This window comes from Saccostrea cucullata, unplaced genomic scaffold (assembly GCF_032062105.1).
Source record: "Saccostrea cucullata isolate Sc308-1 unplaced genomic scaffold, CSIRO_AGI_Scuc_v1 ctg1341, whole genome shotgun sequence".
NCBI classification, from domain to species: domain Eukaryota; kingdom Metazoa; phylum Mollusca; class Bivalvia; order Ostreida; family Ostreidae; genus Saccostrea; species Saccostrea cuccullata.
Window position 1 is genome coordinate 192,501 of NW_026930817.1, and position 15,000 is coordinate 207,500.

Sequence of the window (15,000 nt, forward strand, 5' to 3'; positions counted from 1 at the left end):
AAAAAACGCGAAAATCGGGTCGTGGAACAGGCCATAATTTATTTTACGAAAAAGTTATTTACGACCTATACCCTAACTAATGTTTGTAGCCATTTCCTCTGAAAATGGCACAAAAACGACAAAAAAATCTAGATGACAAAAAAGAATTTCATATTCCAAATTATGAATGGATAGTTTGCTTCGAAGATGCCAATTTCCAAGCTGATGTCGAGTAAAAAAAGCCCTCAAAAAACTAAGGTCAATTTTGGAATTGGTTTTAGAATAAATCGGGAGGTGTAGTGAAATTTGGAATGAACATTGGTAGTGGTGAAGATTGTTTACATATGAATAGATATGGGTGGAAAGTAAAAATATAATGCATTTGATTTAAGAGAATTTTATTGGTGAAAGTGGGTACCATATACAAAGAATTCCATACCTTTTAAACAAAGTTTTTAAAAGCCATTTTATGTCTTGTAGACCAAAGAGTCCGTTTTACAACAGAACTTACACCTAAGACCAAATTTTAATTCTGCTTATAATTTTCTATTTAACATGAATTTGTAAACGGTTTTTATTCTTCTTGAAAAGAATTTAGAAGGATATTTTTATGGTAACAATTCAAAAAGAATTATATTGAATGGGATGAAACTTCGCGCATCAACAAAATATGATAATGTGCACATTTTTCATTTCTTGAAAGTAGAAAACGAAGATTGACATTGTCCTCGAACTTTCCGAATAACCCTCGTACATGTATGTATTATCTTTTAAACATTGGTTTTATACCATTAATTAGGTAACTTAAATTCAAATTACTTGGCAAAATTTTGTCTATTTTTTATTTATCCAATAAGGCATGCTTTTTTAATCTTACATAAACTTTACAAAATAGTTTAAAAACAAATGTTGGTTCAATTGTTTAAAAAATTCTTATAAGTTTATTGCTTGATTGTTAACAAATAAAATAATCTAATTTTTATCTAGATAAATAACTGCTATCTTTTGACTAAGACTGCACCAAATATTAAGGTGTTTCACAAAACTCTCATATCTTTTGATAATCTCAAGATATATCTTAATCTTAAGACAACTTGAAACCTTTCGCTCAAAATTGAATGATGTTTAAAAGAAAACGGTTTTATAGATAGAACAATTTCTTGGACTATATATAAGGTCAGTCGGAAGAGCGACCCGGGCCCCTCCACCCTTACGCTGTGTCCCATTTAAGGTTTTTTGTTTGCTTGTGAAATCCCTCCGGCTTCCAGAACTTGCTTCTTTCGGCCATGTATACAAAACTATTGTAAGCTTTGTCCTAAGATTCATCTTAAGATTATCTTAAAAATATGAATTATTATAATCACAAGGTTTGTCATTGCCGTCAAAACTTCAGATATATAGTTTTGTGAAACATAGCCCAGGTGGTTTGATAATCTGGTCATATTCTTTATCACTGTAAAATATACCACTCGATGAGTAAGCCATGTGTATCATGATAGAACTATGTTTAGGTACAAGGTTCAAAACTGTCCTCCATATTTGATGAGGTTGCACGGGGCCCATCAACTATGCACTTGAATGGCATCAACAAAAATGAATTGTCGGAGAACATCGTATATGTGCTTATTTGTTTTTGTCATATTTGTAATAATCGTTTACATGACGTTTTTCAATCATGGACCCCCTGAAAAAATCCTTTCTGCTAACTCAAGGACAAATGCGTATCTGGACCGTGTGTTAGCTGGGGATGGCGATGAAGAGGTTCTAAGGTCGGCTCGGGCTTGGGATTCATTTATGAAGGCTAATCATTACGTCTCCATTGGTGATATCTACGATAGTTGTGGTAAGCATCTGCAAAATATGTATAACCATATCCATTGAAAACTCTTATTTTAAGGGTGCAGGTTGAACTGCACACAAAGTTTTATCAAACCCTGTGTAACAGCAGGTTATATTCAAATTTTGACAAACATATAATCAATTGATGAAACGCGTCTTCAATTTATTTTTCAGAGGAAGACGGTAGAAAATGGTTAGGTAAAACCATCATTCTACCAGATAAAAGAAGAGGCGGTGTTACATCAAAAACTTTTTTAAATGTAACATTTGGTAAGTATACGTTGTAGTTGTTATGAAATGTTCAGAGACAACAAAGTAATGACGTTTTATTATATATAAAATATTGGAACTACTTATCGATAGAACTTTTATAATGGACGATTATTGAATTGTAAAGTAGTCGACTTGCTGTCTCAAGTACATGTATGCGAACGCTGAATATGTCTAATTAAACTTGTAAAAAAAAAAATGGCTTCATTTTACTCCAAAGTCTACACACTTGTCTGAGGCATTTCTCCATTTTATCGTTACTTCAGCAATTTTAATCAGGACAGCCCTTCTGTGGCGCAAGCCTAGCCAGCCTCATACATGTAGGTGTATGAATTGAACATTCACGCATAAAACATTACTACATGAAATTTACAATAGTAATATATTAACCAATGGCGGCCCTGTTAATGTCAGAACAGAACTGTTTTCCGCATATTTTTTTGCTCTTTTGCTCTTGTCGATTATCGTCGGTACATTTTTAGCTCTACTGGTCAGAGACCAGAAGAGCTCAAACGATAGCCCGGCGTCTGTTTGTCTGTCTGTAAACAATTTTTCAAAATTCTACACTTCCTGCAGTTTTGGTCTGATTTCAATATAACTTGGCACACAAGTAGACTACACTAAGATACAATGTACATAATTCGGTTTTTGATTTCAACGAATGGTGTTGCCGTGGTTACTAAAAATAGAAATTTCTGTGAAATACTTTCAAGATACTACTCCTCCTACAGTTTTGGTTTGATTTCAATATTACTCGGCACACAAGTAGACTACACTAAGATACATATTTCTGTGTATAGGTATTTGATTTCGATGAACAGTGTTGCATGCTGTGGTTACTAAAAATAGAAATTTCTGTGAATTACTTTAAAAATGCCACTCCTCCTACAGTTTTGATTCTGATTTCAATATATAACTTGGCACACAGGTAGACTACACTAAGAAGAATAATTCTGTTAATCGGGTTTTGATTTTGATGAACATTGTTGCCGGGTTACTAAAAATAGAAATTTCTGTAAAATACTCTCAAAAATGCTACTCCATATACAGTTTTAGTCTGCTTATAATATAATGTGGCATAAAAGTAGACTACACTGAGATACAAATCTTTACTGTGGTTTTTTTTATGATTGATGTTGCCATGGTAACTAAAATTGAAAATACTGTAACATTTTATTAAAAGCCACTCCTACAGTTGTAGTCTTATTGCAATATATTGCCACAAAAAGACTTAATCAAGGATCATTATTCTATTTATTGCTGTTGTAATGTTTCAAATCCCAACTGCTACTTTTCTCTTCCTTTATTATAAGTCTAAACCAGTAGAGGTTCAGTCTCGACAGAGACTTTTGGTTCCATTTTATACTTTCCCAGAACCATCGGGCAAATTTAATCCAAACTTGCCAAGCCTTAGGCAATCCATCGTTTATATATGGAAGCACCTTTGGGTAGTATTATAGATCCACATTTGTTCAAATCATGAGCATTGAAGAAAGTAGGGGCCACAGGGGGCAATCAAAAATTTTCATAGGAGTGTATAGTAAAAATCGGCTCTATGTTGGTAAATGACAAGAAGGATTTTCTGATGTTCTTCAATAACATCATGAAAACCTCGAGTAAATGTTTAACGTCTCAAATAGCAAGCATGTTACTCTTCATCGTATCGCCTGCGTGGCGCAGTTGGTGGAGCTTTTGCTCTAGAGTTGCAGAGTAGGGTGTTGATCCTTACGTCACGGGTTCGATCGAATCACACTGGGGGAAGTGGAGATCGTACGTGGAGACCCAGATTTGGATGAGACTATAATTAAACCAAATTCCCTTGTCGCAATTGGTACTGACCCGGAAAAAAAAATCCCACACTGCTCAAAGGCCCAAAATTGTCGTGTAAAGGTGTTTTGCAACCCTCCACTGGCAAGTGTTTGCGTCTCGTATGCGTAAAAAGCCCTCGAAAGGATGTTAAACAAATAGCTCTTCAGGATCACAATCTGCGATCGAGGTTTTACATTATACATTTTCATGTATATCAAGAAAAATCTACTTATGATCAACAGAGCCACGACGAGTCATATTGATATCGAAGTATCCGCTTAGGGTGAAGTCAAATTGTTAAATTCTTGATCCCTTGGGTATAGGAGGTCCACGACCTGTGATAAAAGCGTAACAGAAGAATATTAATTTGATTTCGTGATTTGAAAGTGTTGGAAAAGTATACAAAAGAAATTTTATATTTGTGGTGGGAGTAAATTCGAGGATTAATTTTTTACCTCGAAAATAACGAAATTGTGATTTTACAGTATTTGGTTTCAAACAAAAGTGATTCTTATCCATTTATAGTGGAGCCTCATTTATCCGGATATCTGAAGGTCCACTGTATCTAATTAAAATGCACGACTTAATTTCAACAGAGCTGATTTTTATGTATTTTTAATTAAAATTTTTTTTTTGATAGATTCATGTATGTTGATGTTCTGAAGGAATAACAGAATGATAGAAAAAAGTAAAAAAAAAAATCTCGAAGGAATTCCAAAATAATATATATCCATCTGTTGAAAAAAATGACTTTCAGTTCAAGATTTTGATTGATTGATTGATTGTCTGATTTATTTATTTAATTTTGTATTTATTTACTTGAAGAGAAAACCTTAGATGACGGTGAATTTTTCCTGAGTGTTAGTTATGGTGGTAAAGATCTGTACGAGAATAAGTGGAAGTTTTGTGAGATGGAGGAGGACGAGGATGACGAAGAACGATGGATCTTCTGTCCGTACAAACCCGGAAGTTACTCCTGGGTCATAGACCGGAAAATACCCAATTATCTTCCTAAGGTAAAAAAAAGTATCTTCTCTTCATATTCTACCGGAAATTGTCGCCCGCGTGGCTCAGTGGTTAGTCGCGGGTTTGAATACCACTATGGAATGTGGAGAGCGGTCCTTCAGATGAGACCGTGTAAACCAAAGTCCTGTGTCACAGTAGGTGCTGGCACGAAAAATATCCCTGCTCAATGGTCCTCGTTGCCGAGCACTACATCGGCAAATGGTGGTGTCCAAATAGCCCAATCCCCAAAAAGACACTCTTATCCCATAAAAACGTTGAATGTGATACAAAGATCCATTCGTTAATTTGGAAAAAAAATGAAAAAAAAATAGGAAAAGATTTTGGAAATACATGTAATATTGGATAATGAACAAGGTTGACGTAGGATATATTTGGGCCATCTGAAAAAAATTGCCCAGTTTACTTGATAATATAAATCAATCATCATTTGAACCCTTGATGACTGTATTTCTATTAAAAATGACACATTTTTCATGCTAGTATCTGTATTATGATGTCATGAATTGTATTATTATCTTCAAATGATGAAAAAAATTCTGTTATAAATGACCAAAAATTGCAGTTTTTTTTTTAATTTCAAAATATTTTGTTTAGATCTTAACCTCTGATCAAAAATGTTCAATTATACACACTGTATACTGAAAGGACTTTTTTCAGAAGATTATCATTCATATTTTATTTTTGGGATCCAGGAATGTTTTATATTTCATTTCTATGCTGAAGCATAAAACCTGATAATTAAGGACTGAAGATACTCAAATAAACCAAATTTCTTCGTAATTCAAGAACATTACAATTTCATAGTGTGTTTAAATTTTCTATTCTTGGACTTCAAGCAGAAGAAACTTTTTTGTAGAAAATTAAGGCATTAACTCCCTACTTTATATTGATATATTTGAAATGGGACATTGGGTCTTCATCATTTAAGAGACAGGACCGTTTAATGGATAAAGTGAACCTAGCTCTTTACGATCATGGTTTACGCATATTTTCACCGTTTTTTTTTTAATCTTAATTATTTATTGTGCTTATATAATTAATTCTAGGGTACCTATAAAGCCACAGCGAGATTAACAGATGAAAATGAAGAAGTCCTTATGTGTGGATTCGCAGAATTTGTTTTGTAGATCTGAACAGTGTATCTAGTTTAACTATTTGTTATGTTGCATTGATATTATGAGCAAAACATGTTGATGTGAACGATGTTTCTATAGATAGTGCAATATTTCACGTATATCGAGGTAAACAATGACATAATTTATTGGTGACATGACGATTTGAATGTAAAATTAGTACATTGACAGTTATTGGCGCCTGTTATTGAGAGAGAGAGAGAGCTGGGCTATGAATCCCTCCTGCACCTCGTCCCGAACACGTATAAAATTATAAATTGGAGTTCAGAATCAGAAAAAAATGTATATAAATGACTTTGGGTCCTAGAAAAACGACACCTCTCAAATAATGAGGACATTTGTGATCAGCCACGTTACATTTCAGGTACATGCACAAATACAGAAAAATTACAAATCTAACAATATTACCACTTTGACGTCTTATAGTATAAGGTACTTCATTAAAAACAAATTTGGTGTTTCTTGGCCTTTTTGTTAGAATATTCATGCTGAATGTTCAGGAATTTTAACATAGATTCTTTATATTATATTGATAGGCAACTTTATCTATCTAAAATGAATGTGACCTGTCATTGACGCAACCTTATTTACAAGGACAATAGCCCTAATCAGATAAATATCAGATAATAAAGCTTACTGTATCAATCTGTATCTCTATGTCAATTTCTCTTTGTGAACTACATGTAAAAAGTTGGAATTGAAAATAAAAGTTGAAAAATATTGACTCCTTTGATTGTTTATAATAGTTTACTAATAGAGTACTAAGTAGGGGTAATTGGACGTCTTTTACCGTCCAGCAGAAGTAGCAGTACAGTACGTAGTACATTAAACAATGTCTTAATTTGAAAGTTTGTAGACAAATAATCATATGATCTAAACCTTTTTGTATATCACTTAGCAAGTATGTTAGTAGAACTACTTGTAAAACTAAGTATGTTTGCTTCAAGTTCATCGAAATGGATACACGTAGTTAAACCTTGGCCCATTTAACGGCCATCACTGTGTTCTGTCAAAATGTAGTTGTGGTTTTAATACTAGTACATGACAGTCAGATAACTACTATCTGGGATAACGTTATCGATAGATGATGATCAAACAATATTGATAGAGGATTGATTACAGGATTGTCCCTTGGTTTGCTTCGACAGAAACTGGTACGGTGTCAAATGTCCACTGTTAACCGGATGGACATTTAAGCATGTGACTTTTATAATTTCTGTATTTTGATCAGGAGGGGCACTTGTCAAATCTGTTTTAATTACAGTGAACTCACCGATTTAGTTGGCTTAGTTCTAGGAGCGAGAAGCTTGATAAAAAAATCTTTGAAAGGAATTTTTTTACAGATAGTTTCTAGAATATTTTTTGGATGGAATTATGACATAACTGATGAATTTGAAAGGTATTTGTAAACGTCCAACCGTAAAAATGATGAACGTGAGGAAAGTACCTTTAATCATAGCACTAACTATAATGACACTTTTTTGTTCTATGTTTACCCTTTACATGACAATGTTTAATCATGGGCCACCTTCTGAGATTATGGAAGCTAACAGACGTGTAGTGTTGAAACCTCAAAATGCCATAGAACTGGATTCTGAAGAACTGGACGAAGAAGAGTCCGAAAGTGTTCGTTCTGCCAAACACTGGCAAAAATTTGTGGACGATAATAAATTTGTGGGCATTGGAGACGTATATAACTCATGTGGTGAGAATTTGACCAATTAATTATTTTAAATAGTCTTTGGGTACTAGTTCAGTGGTATATGGAATAATCTTTTGATCTTATTTTGTTTTTATATCCATGTAGATAACAAAGATAGAATTACTATTGGAAAAGCAATAATGCTTCCCGACCCAGAAACTGGAGGCATTAAAGTTAGAACTTTCATCAACATCACCTTAGGTAAGTCGTATCTTGTATACATCAAACCTAGGTTATGTTTTATGTATCCTAGAACCCATCAAATCAAAATATATAAAAACTGTAATGATCTTAAAAAAGATTGTGTGTACATGTATGAATATGTGTTGAAAAAAGATAAGTATATGTTTAACATGTTTTTGAGCAAACTAAGATATGGATTACTAATGAAATGTTTAACGTAGAAGTCACAAAATTCTTTGAATAGAGCTTTCTGTTTCACCCAGAGATATAAACTAGCAAGTTCCCGTGAACCATTCAAAAGAGAAAAAGCTTTTTTACACAAGATATTTTCAAAATATAGCTGCCTTCAGGTTTGCTTGAATGATCGTGCAAATGGGATTATATTTCAGAGAAACCACTGACAGAAGGGGAGTTTCTCGTAGATGTCAAATATAATGGTAAAGATCTGTATGACAACCATTGGGAGTTCTGTACGATAGATGAAAACCAAGAGGTTCGTCAAGTATTCTGCCCTTACAAACCGGGGTTTTACTCATGGGCAACCGACAAAAAGATTCCAAAGTTCATTCCAAAGGTAAGATGACAAAAGATTTAATTTGTGGCACAACACACGAAGACTTCAATCATCATTCTTTGAGTTTACGGACGGGACAGACAAAACATTTTGACACATAAAAAAAGAAACCGATAAATTAGATGTACATGCATCCGTTAGAACAGGGAAGTTTATTGTCTTCATGGACAATACACTCAAAATAAAATATTACCAATGTACCACATAGTTGTGATCTTTAACTGCAATGATACTCCGCATCTATGGTAAAGATCATCTCATGGAATCATTTTTTTTTTACGAATAATAAAGCGTGATTGATTACGATTAAAAATTAAAGTGTATTAAATCAAGCACTTTAAATTGTTTTAGTTTAGGCTTTTATAAAGTTCTATCCATGCATCTATAACGCAAGTGATGGTGTCAAGAAAGAGATTTTGATTGATCGCTTTAGCCCGACTCCCATAACGGGGTGGGAATGGGGAGGGGGGGGGCTCTTAACTCATATTAACGGCAAAATACTGTAAAATTTGTGTCAGTTACTACATATTGTCGTAAAACCACGGCCAAAACTTAGATCCTCTCCAGATTTTCGTGCCATAGTTACTTAGTATAAATACAGTCTTATTTTGGCCGTTAACCAGGAGTAGGCAATCGCAAATTCAAATTATGTTTTATGCCCCCGAAATCGAAGATTCGGGGGTATATAGTTTTTGTTGTGTCCGTCCGTCTTTCTGTCTGTTTGTCCACAAAAACTTTAACCTTGCCCAAAACTTTTGATTAAGTGGAGCTGTGACATTCATATTGCACATGTGTATTCCTTGTGACAAGACCTTTCTTTGGGTACCACCAAATTGACCTTTTGACATTGATCTTGAAGTTTGACCTACTTTTAAACTACTTTCGAACTTTTACTTTGGCAATATCTTTTGAACAGTAGATACCAGGACATTTAAAATTAACATACACATCCTTTGTGGAAGGACCTTTCATTGGATACCAAAAACCTTCACCTTCACCTTGGACATTTCTGTACTTATGAAAAAACTTTAACCTTGGCTATAATTTTTGAACAGTAAATGCTAGGGCTTTCATGTTTCACATATGTAATTCTTGTGAAAAAACGCTTTATTGGATACCAAAACCTTGACCCTTTGACCTTGACCTTGGAATTTGGCCTACTTTAAAATACAACCTCGAGCATATATTTTTTGAAGGGTTAGAACTAGGGCTTTCATAATTCACATATTTAATCTTTGTGACCTTTCATTTGATGTCAAGAACCTTGACCCTTTGACCTTTAATCTTTGTGACCTTTCATTTGATGTCAAGAACCTTGACCCTTTGACCTTGACATTTGACCAACTTTTACACAAAAATTCCAAACTTTTACTTTGGCCCTAATTTTTAAACGGTAGGTACTAGGAATTTCATATTTCAAATATCAATTCTTTTTGGCAAGACCTTTTATTTGAAACCAACAATTTTGACCTTATAACCTTGACCTTGGAGATTTCCCAACTTAGAAAAAAACCTTTAACCTTGGCCCTAAATTTTGAACGGTAAGGACTAAGGTTTTCATCCTTCAAATATATAATTCTTATTAGAAGACTTTTCATTGGACATCAACAACTTTGACCTTCACCTTGGAGTTTGACCTACTTTTTACAAACTTTAACTTTGGCCATAACTTTTGAACAGTAGGGGCTAGAGCTTTCATGTATCACATATGTAATCCTTGTAACAATACCTTTCATTGGATATCAAGGATCTTGATCCTTTGACTTTGGAGTTTGAAGTAATGTTTACAAACTTAACCTTGGCCATAACTTTCGAACGGTAAGGGCCATCGCTTTCATACTTCCCATATGTAATCTTTGAGACAAGGCCTTTCTTTAGAAAGCAACAACCTTGACCCTTTGACCTTGACCCCGCAGTTTTTTTTACCTTTAAAAATGTTTACCTTTGTCTTAAGCCTTGAATTGGTGGTGCTAGGGTTTTATATTTAACATTTGTATTTCTTCTGAAAAGGCCTTACTTTAGGTACCAACATATTTAAGGTTGACCTTCGCTATGTTGCCATACGGGGGCATCAGTGTTTCACAAACACATCTTTTTTTTTGTGGTAAGACCTTTCAATTGGTACCAACAATTTTTACATTTGACCTTGACTTTGGATATTTCCGTACTTTTGAAAACTCTTTAACCTTGGCCATAAGTTTTAAACGGTAAGAGCTAGGGCTTTCGTAATTCACATATGTAACTCTTGTGAAAAGACCTTTCATTGGATAACAAGAACTTTAAGCCATTGACCATGACCTTGTAGTTTGACTACTTTTAAAAAACAAACCTTGACTATAACTTTTGAAGGGTTAGGGCTAAGGCTTTCATTCTTCATAATATTCAATCCTTGTGACAAGACCTTTATTTGAAATCAAGAACTTTGACCTTGACCTTGGAGTTTGACCTACCTTTCTAATACTTATCCTTGGCCATAAGTTTTGAACAGGTGGTGCTAGGGCTTTCATGTTTCACAATTGTATTTCTTGTGCGAAGACCTTACTTTGGGTACCAATATATTTAATTTGCATTTCAGAAAAGTTTAATCTTAGCTATGTTGCCATACTGGGTCATCAGTCTTTCACAAACACATCTTGTTTTTTATTTTATTACAAGGGTAAATACGAGACCCGAGCTTGGTTAAACGGTGACGATGGGCAGCTGTTGACTTGTGGGCTGACGACATTTGTCTTATAGTAGAGGATGACGATATTTGTCTTATAGAGGAGGATGACCCTCAGCCTTAACAATGCAGAGAAAAATATTATTATTATTATTATTGTTGTTCAGTGTGGATCTTACATATTAATAATGTGTATACCTTTTGAAGTTTATATTGTTCAACATTGTCTTCTAATTAACCCAATTAATTATACTTGTATTTAAATATGTATCAGGGATGTTGCATTTATATGATGTGTGTTGAACACTTTGATTGTGTCTCGCTTTAGAGACTACTTGCTATATTAGCAACATTCCACTCTTAATTATGCAAAAGTCTTAAAGTTTGTAAATACTCGTGTATTTATTACCTTCATGTACATATCTTGTTTTCAACATTATTAAGATTTTGTTTAACTTTTTTATTTCTTTATTTGTTTAAATACCCCCACCCCACCCCTTTGAATACATACATTCATTACATGTACATATATACTATTATATCATTTTTCTATAGAGATTACGGTGTACTTTAGTTTATTTTGCTGAATTTCTTATATACATGTTCATGTATCTTTCTGAAAGTGTGAAGACAGTATCTTAATTTTTGGAGATGTATCTATGTACCCGATTATTTCTACCTAAAAAAGCATGTGTGTTTTTTTTAACATAATTTTTTTTTCTTTTCTTTAAGGGATTCATTTATAATTATATTTGTAAATGAATTATCTGTGAATATTAAAATAAATATATGTATAAAAATTGAACATTTTCATCTTTGTAAATGTATATACCATTATCAAAATTAAAGTTAATTTTCAAACTTAAGCTTACTCTTTAATTAAAGTATGCCAAACTCATGAAAAGAAATTATAAGTATGCATGGATGTGTTTTGTTATAGTAAATTTCATTTCTTTAATTAATAGAGGTAATATGAGAATGAAAGACATCTTTTTTCTTATTTGTTAATGTACTCATAGTCAAAGTTAAAATAAAAGTTAAATTACAGCGTGAATTATTATTAATAGCTATTTTGTGTATGATGTAGAAGTTATGTACTCCTCCTCAATAATTATTTAAAAGTGAAATTTTGTGAAAAACTATTAAAAAATTGTATATTCCTAGAATGTAGACTAGCCTCAAGATCCCTGTTGTATCATAGGATCACTAAAACTCTCTTAATGGCAATCTCTTTGGGTAGTAAAGAATGGGGAGTGTGGACAATTATGAGAAGGTTTAAATTTTAATTGGCCCAGGGTATCTGTAGAGAGATAGTGTACTGTGCACACAACCTATAGATTTGTAGTACACTGTATATTGATTTTTATCATAGATAACTTCACCTGTGTACGAGCGTTGGACTTTTTCAATGCTTGTATTCAGATGATACTAATTTTTGACTTTTTGTAATACTAGAAAGTGTATTGGCATGTGGCGTTTAAATTATTCTTACTTTCATTATTACACAAAATTTTCTAGAATATGTAAAAACGTACATACACAGTTATTTTGTTATTTATGCTCCAAATAAAGTGTGTGAAAACTATATATCAAATACACATGTGGCCCGTAGAACGGGGGGCTTTTTTCCGAGTATAGTATTTTGCTATAATTATTGTTCATTCAGGTGCTCGCTGCCTCCTCCCCCTTTACTTCTGTTTCTGTAGGGTCGAGCACTGGCAAATTTCAGAATTCGGACAGTTAATTAGATGGGGGTGGGGGGGTCCCTACTTTTGAAACCGTTGCCACGTTCCTTTAAACTACATGTATTTAATGTTACAAATGGAAACTGTCAAACGCGTCTCTATTGATTAAAGATTGATTACCATTATCACCGTACAACCTTTGGCAAGACTCAAAATCGGGGGTATTATCGAGGAAAACTCCTCTTCCCATTCTTTTAGTGTTCATATTTTTTAAATAAAAAACAAGACCACAGATTTGAAGTAAGTAAAAGTACAGAGTGGCTGAGATAATAATTTTTTAATACGATATAAGTGTATAAAAAATAGTAATACCCCCCTAAAAATACAGAAACAAATTAAACAAATAACAAGAGGCCCATGGACCATAACGCTCACCTGAGTAACTTTGGGTTTCAGTTCTTTACCAAATTTCCCGTTTTGTTATACCTATAATGCCCCCCCCCCTGGGGCATGATTTTAATAAATAAATTTAGAATCTAAACTACAATAGAATGCTTCCACATAAGTGTCAGGTTTTCTGGCCCAATGGTTCTCAAGAAGAAGATTTTTAAAGATTTTTTCCTGTACATGTCTATGTAAAATTTGGATTCCCTTTCCTCCCAGGAGGTCATGATTTTAACAATATAGAATGTACACTAACCAAGCATATTTCCACATAAATTTTAGCTTTCCTGGCCCTGTGGTTCTTGAGAAGATTTTTCCTATTTGTTTCTCTGTAAATTCATCTTAACAATCTAAATTCCTCTTCACCCAAGTATGCTTCGTACATGTACTAAGTTTGGTTAAAATTGGCCATTGGTTCTTGAGAAGAAGTTGAAAATGTGAAAAGTTTATTTACGGACGGACGACGGACATCGGGTTATCAGAAAAGCTCACTTGAGCTTTCAGCTCTGGTGAGCTAAAAAATAAATAAATAACAAACAAATGATTCATAAATCACGATGATCGTCTGCATGTGTCATATTTTCCAGTCATCCACGTTTTTATATCACTGACAGCCGACTGAACTGTAAACAAACGGCGAAAATATCCATCTGCAAAATGAATAAAATTTAAATAGTGTTAGAAACTATGTTTAGAGTCGTGTCAAACATTCGTTTAAAGTAATAATTATATGAAACATTAAACACATCTTACTGTATTTAAACATTTTCCATTTTCATCAGTGTGTTTGGTCTGAAAAAGAATATTCAAGTAGAAATTTTTAAGAGAATTAAAAAAAAAAAACTTCGCATTACAGAAAAAATACAGAATAGATAACAAAATTGCTGCGGTAGTATTATAAAGTGTAGATGATTTGTAATATCAGGCAATTTATATGATGTCTGAAACAATAGAAATCAACATGTGATTTTTGTTTTAAATAAGACATATCACATTCAGTTACCGGTCTTACCTTTTTCAGTGAGTACTGACTCTCTTTTTCAAAAGGACGGTTCCTTTTCAGTACCCAAGAACTACATGCCATAGGGATTGGTTGAGGAGGGTCCTTTCTTCTGTTTATTTTCCCTCTCACCTGCAATAACGGGAAACGATGTTCTTGTTACGTTGCTCAGATTTCTTAGTTTATAACGTCATGTTTGAAATTATGATGTGTGTTATACAGACATAATGTTATACGTGAAATACAATTGTTTAAACACACGTTTTTTCCCACAGGTACTTGACGTTTTTAACCTACCTTTTCATAAATAAAAAAAATCCTATACTATACTAGTTATAATACTATTATTATAGTATTAGAGGACTTTTTTTATTATGAAAAGAAAGGTAAAAAAAATCAATTAAGCGCCTGTGTGTTTTTTCTCTAACGCATCGTTAACTATTGAAAGTGTTCATTAAACGATCAGCCCCCCCCCCCCCCCCCCCTCCCATTTTTGGGGTTACAATATAATTCAAATAAGGATTAAGTAATATCTATAGAAATTTAATTCTGCTCAAAATTGGAACCTAAGTCCTCTCCCACACACACACACACCTTACACATACAATAGTTTTTATTTGTAATTTCCCTGTTTTTGGCGCTTGCTCAAGAATTTGTTGGTAATCAAGAAATTATTTTTTGAGTGTCCTTTTCA

The 15,000-nt window shown here is 33.4% G+C and overlaps 2 protein-coding genes across 2 annotated transcripts; both read left to right on the top strand.

The window, feature by feature from the left end:
* Positions 1-1,497: 1,497 nt before the first annotated feature.
* On the top strand, positions 1,498-6,776 carry LOC134230205 (putative phosphatidylglycerol/phosphatidylinositol transfer protein DDB_G0282107). Its single transcript, XM_062711979.1, has 4 exons — positions 1,498-1,822; positions 1,993-2,088; positions 4,723-4,913; positions 5,970-6,776. The coding sequence occupies exons 1-4, from the start codon at positions 1,558-1,560 to the stop codon at positions 6,048-6,050; spliced, it is 633 nt and encodes a 210-aa protein (XP_062567963.1). The 5' UTR covers positions 1,498-1,557; the 3' UTR covers positions 6,051-6,776.
* A 260-nt stretch (positions 6,777-7,036) lies between these two features.
* Positions 7,037-11,545, top strand: LOC134230206 (putative phosphatidylglycerol/phosphatidylinositol transfer protein 2). The gene is made up of 4 exons (XM_062711980.1): positions 7,037-7,761; positions 7,864-7,959; positions 8,331-8,515; positions 11,171-11,545. Exons 1-4 carry the CDS (start codon positions 7,443-7,445, stop codon positions 11,249-11,251), a joined length of 681 nt encoding a protein of 226 aa, XP_062567964.1. The 5' UTR covers positions 7,037-7,442; the 3' UTR covers positions 11,252-11,545.
* Positions 11,546-15,000: the final 3,455 nt, after the last annotated feature.

Coding starts and splice junctions, on each gene's coding strand:
- LOC134230205 (XM_062711979.1), top strand. CDS start 1,558: ATGGCATCAACAAAAATGAATTGTCGGAGAACATCGTATATGTGCTTA. Junction 1,823..1,992: donor TGATATCTACGATAGTTGTG/GTAAGCATCTGC, acceptor TTTATTTTTCAG/AGGAAGACGGTAGAAAATGG. Junction 2,089..4,722: donor TTTTTTAAATGTAACATTTG/GTAAGTATACGT, acceptor ATTTACTTGAAG/AGAAAACCTTAGATGACGGT.
- LOC134230206 (XM_062711980.1), top strand. CDS start 7,443: ATGAATTTGAAAGGTATTTGTAAACGTCCAACCGTAAAAATGATGAAC. Junction 7,762..7,863: donor AGACGTATATAACTCATGTG/GTGAGAATTTGA, acceptor ATATCCATGTAG/ATAACAAAGATAGAATTACT. Junction 7,960..8,330: donor TTTCATCAACATCACCTTAG/GTAAGTCGTATC, acceptor ATTATATTTCAG/AGAAACCACTGACAGAAGGG.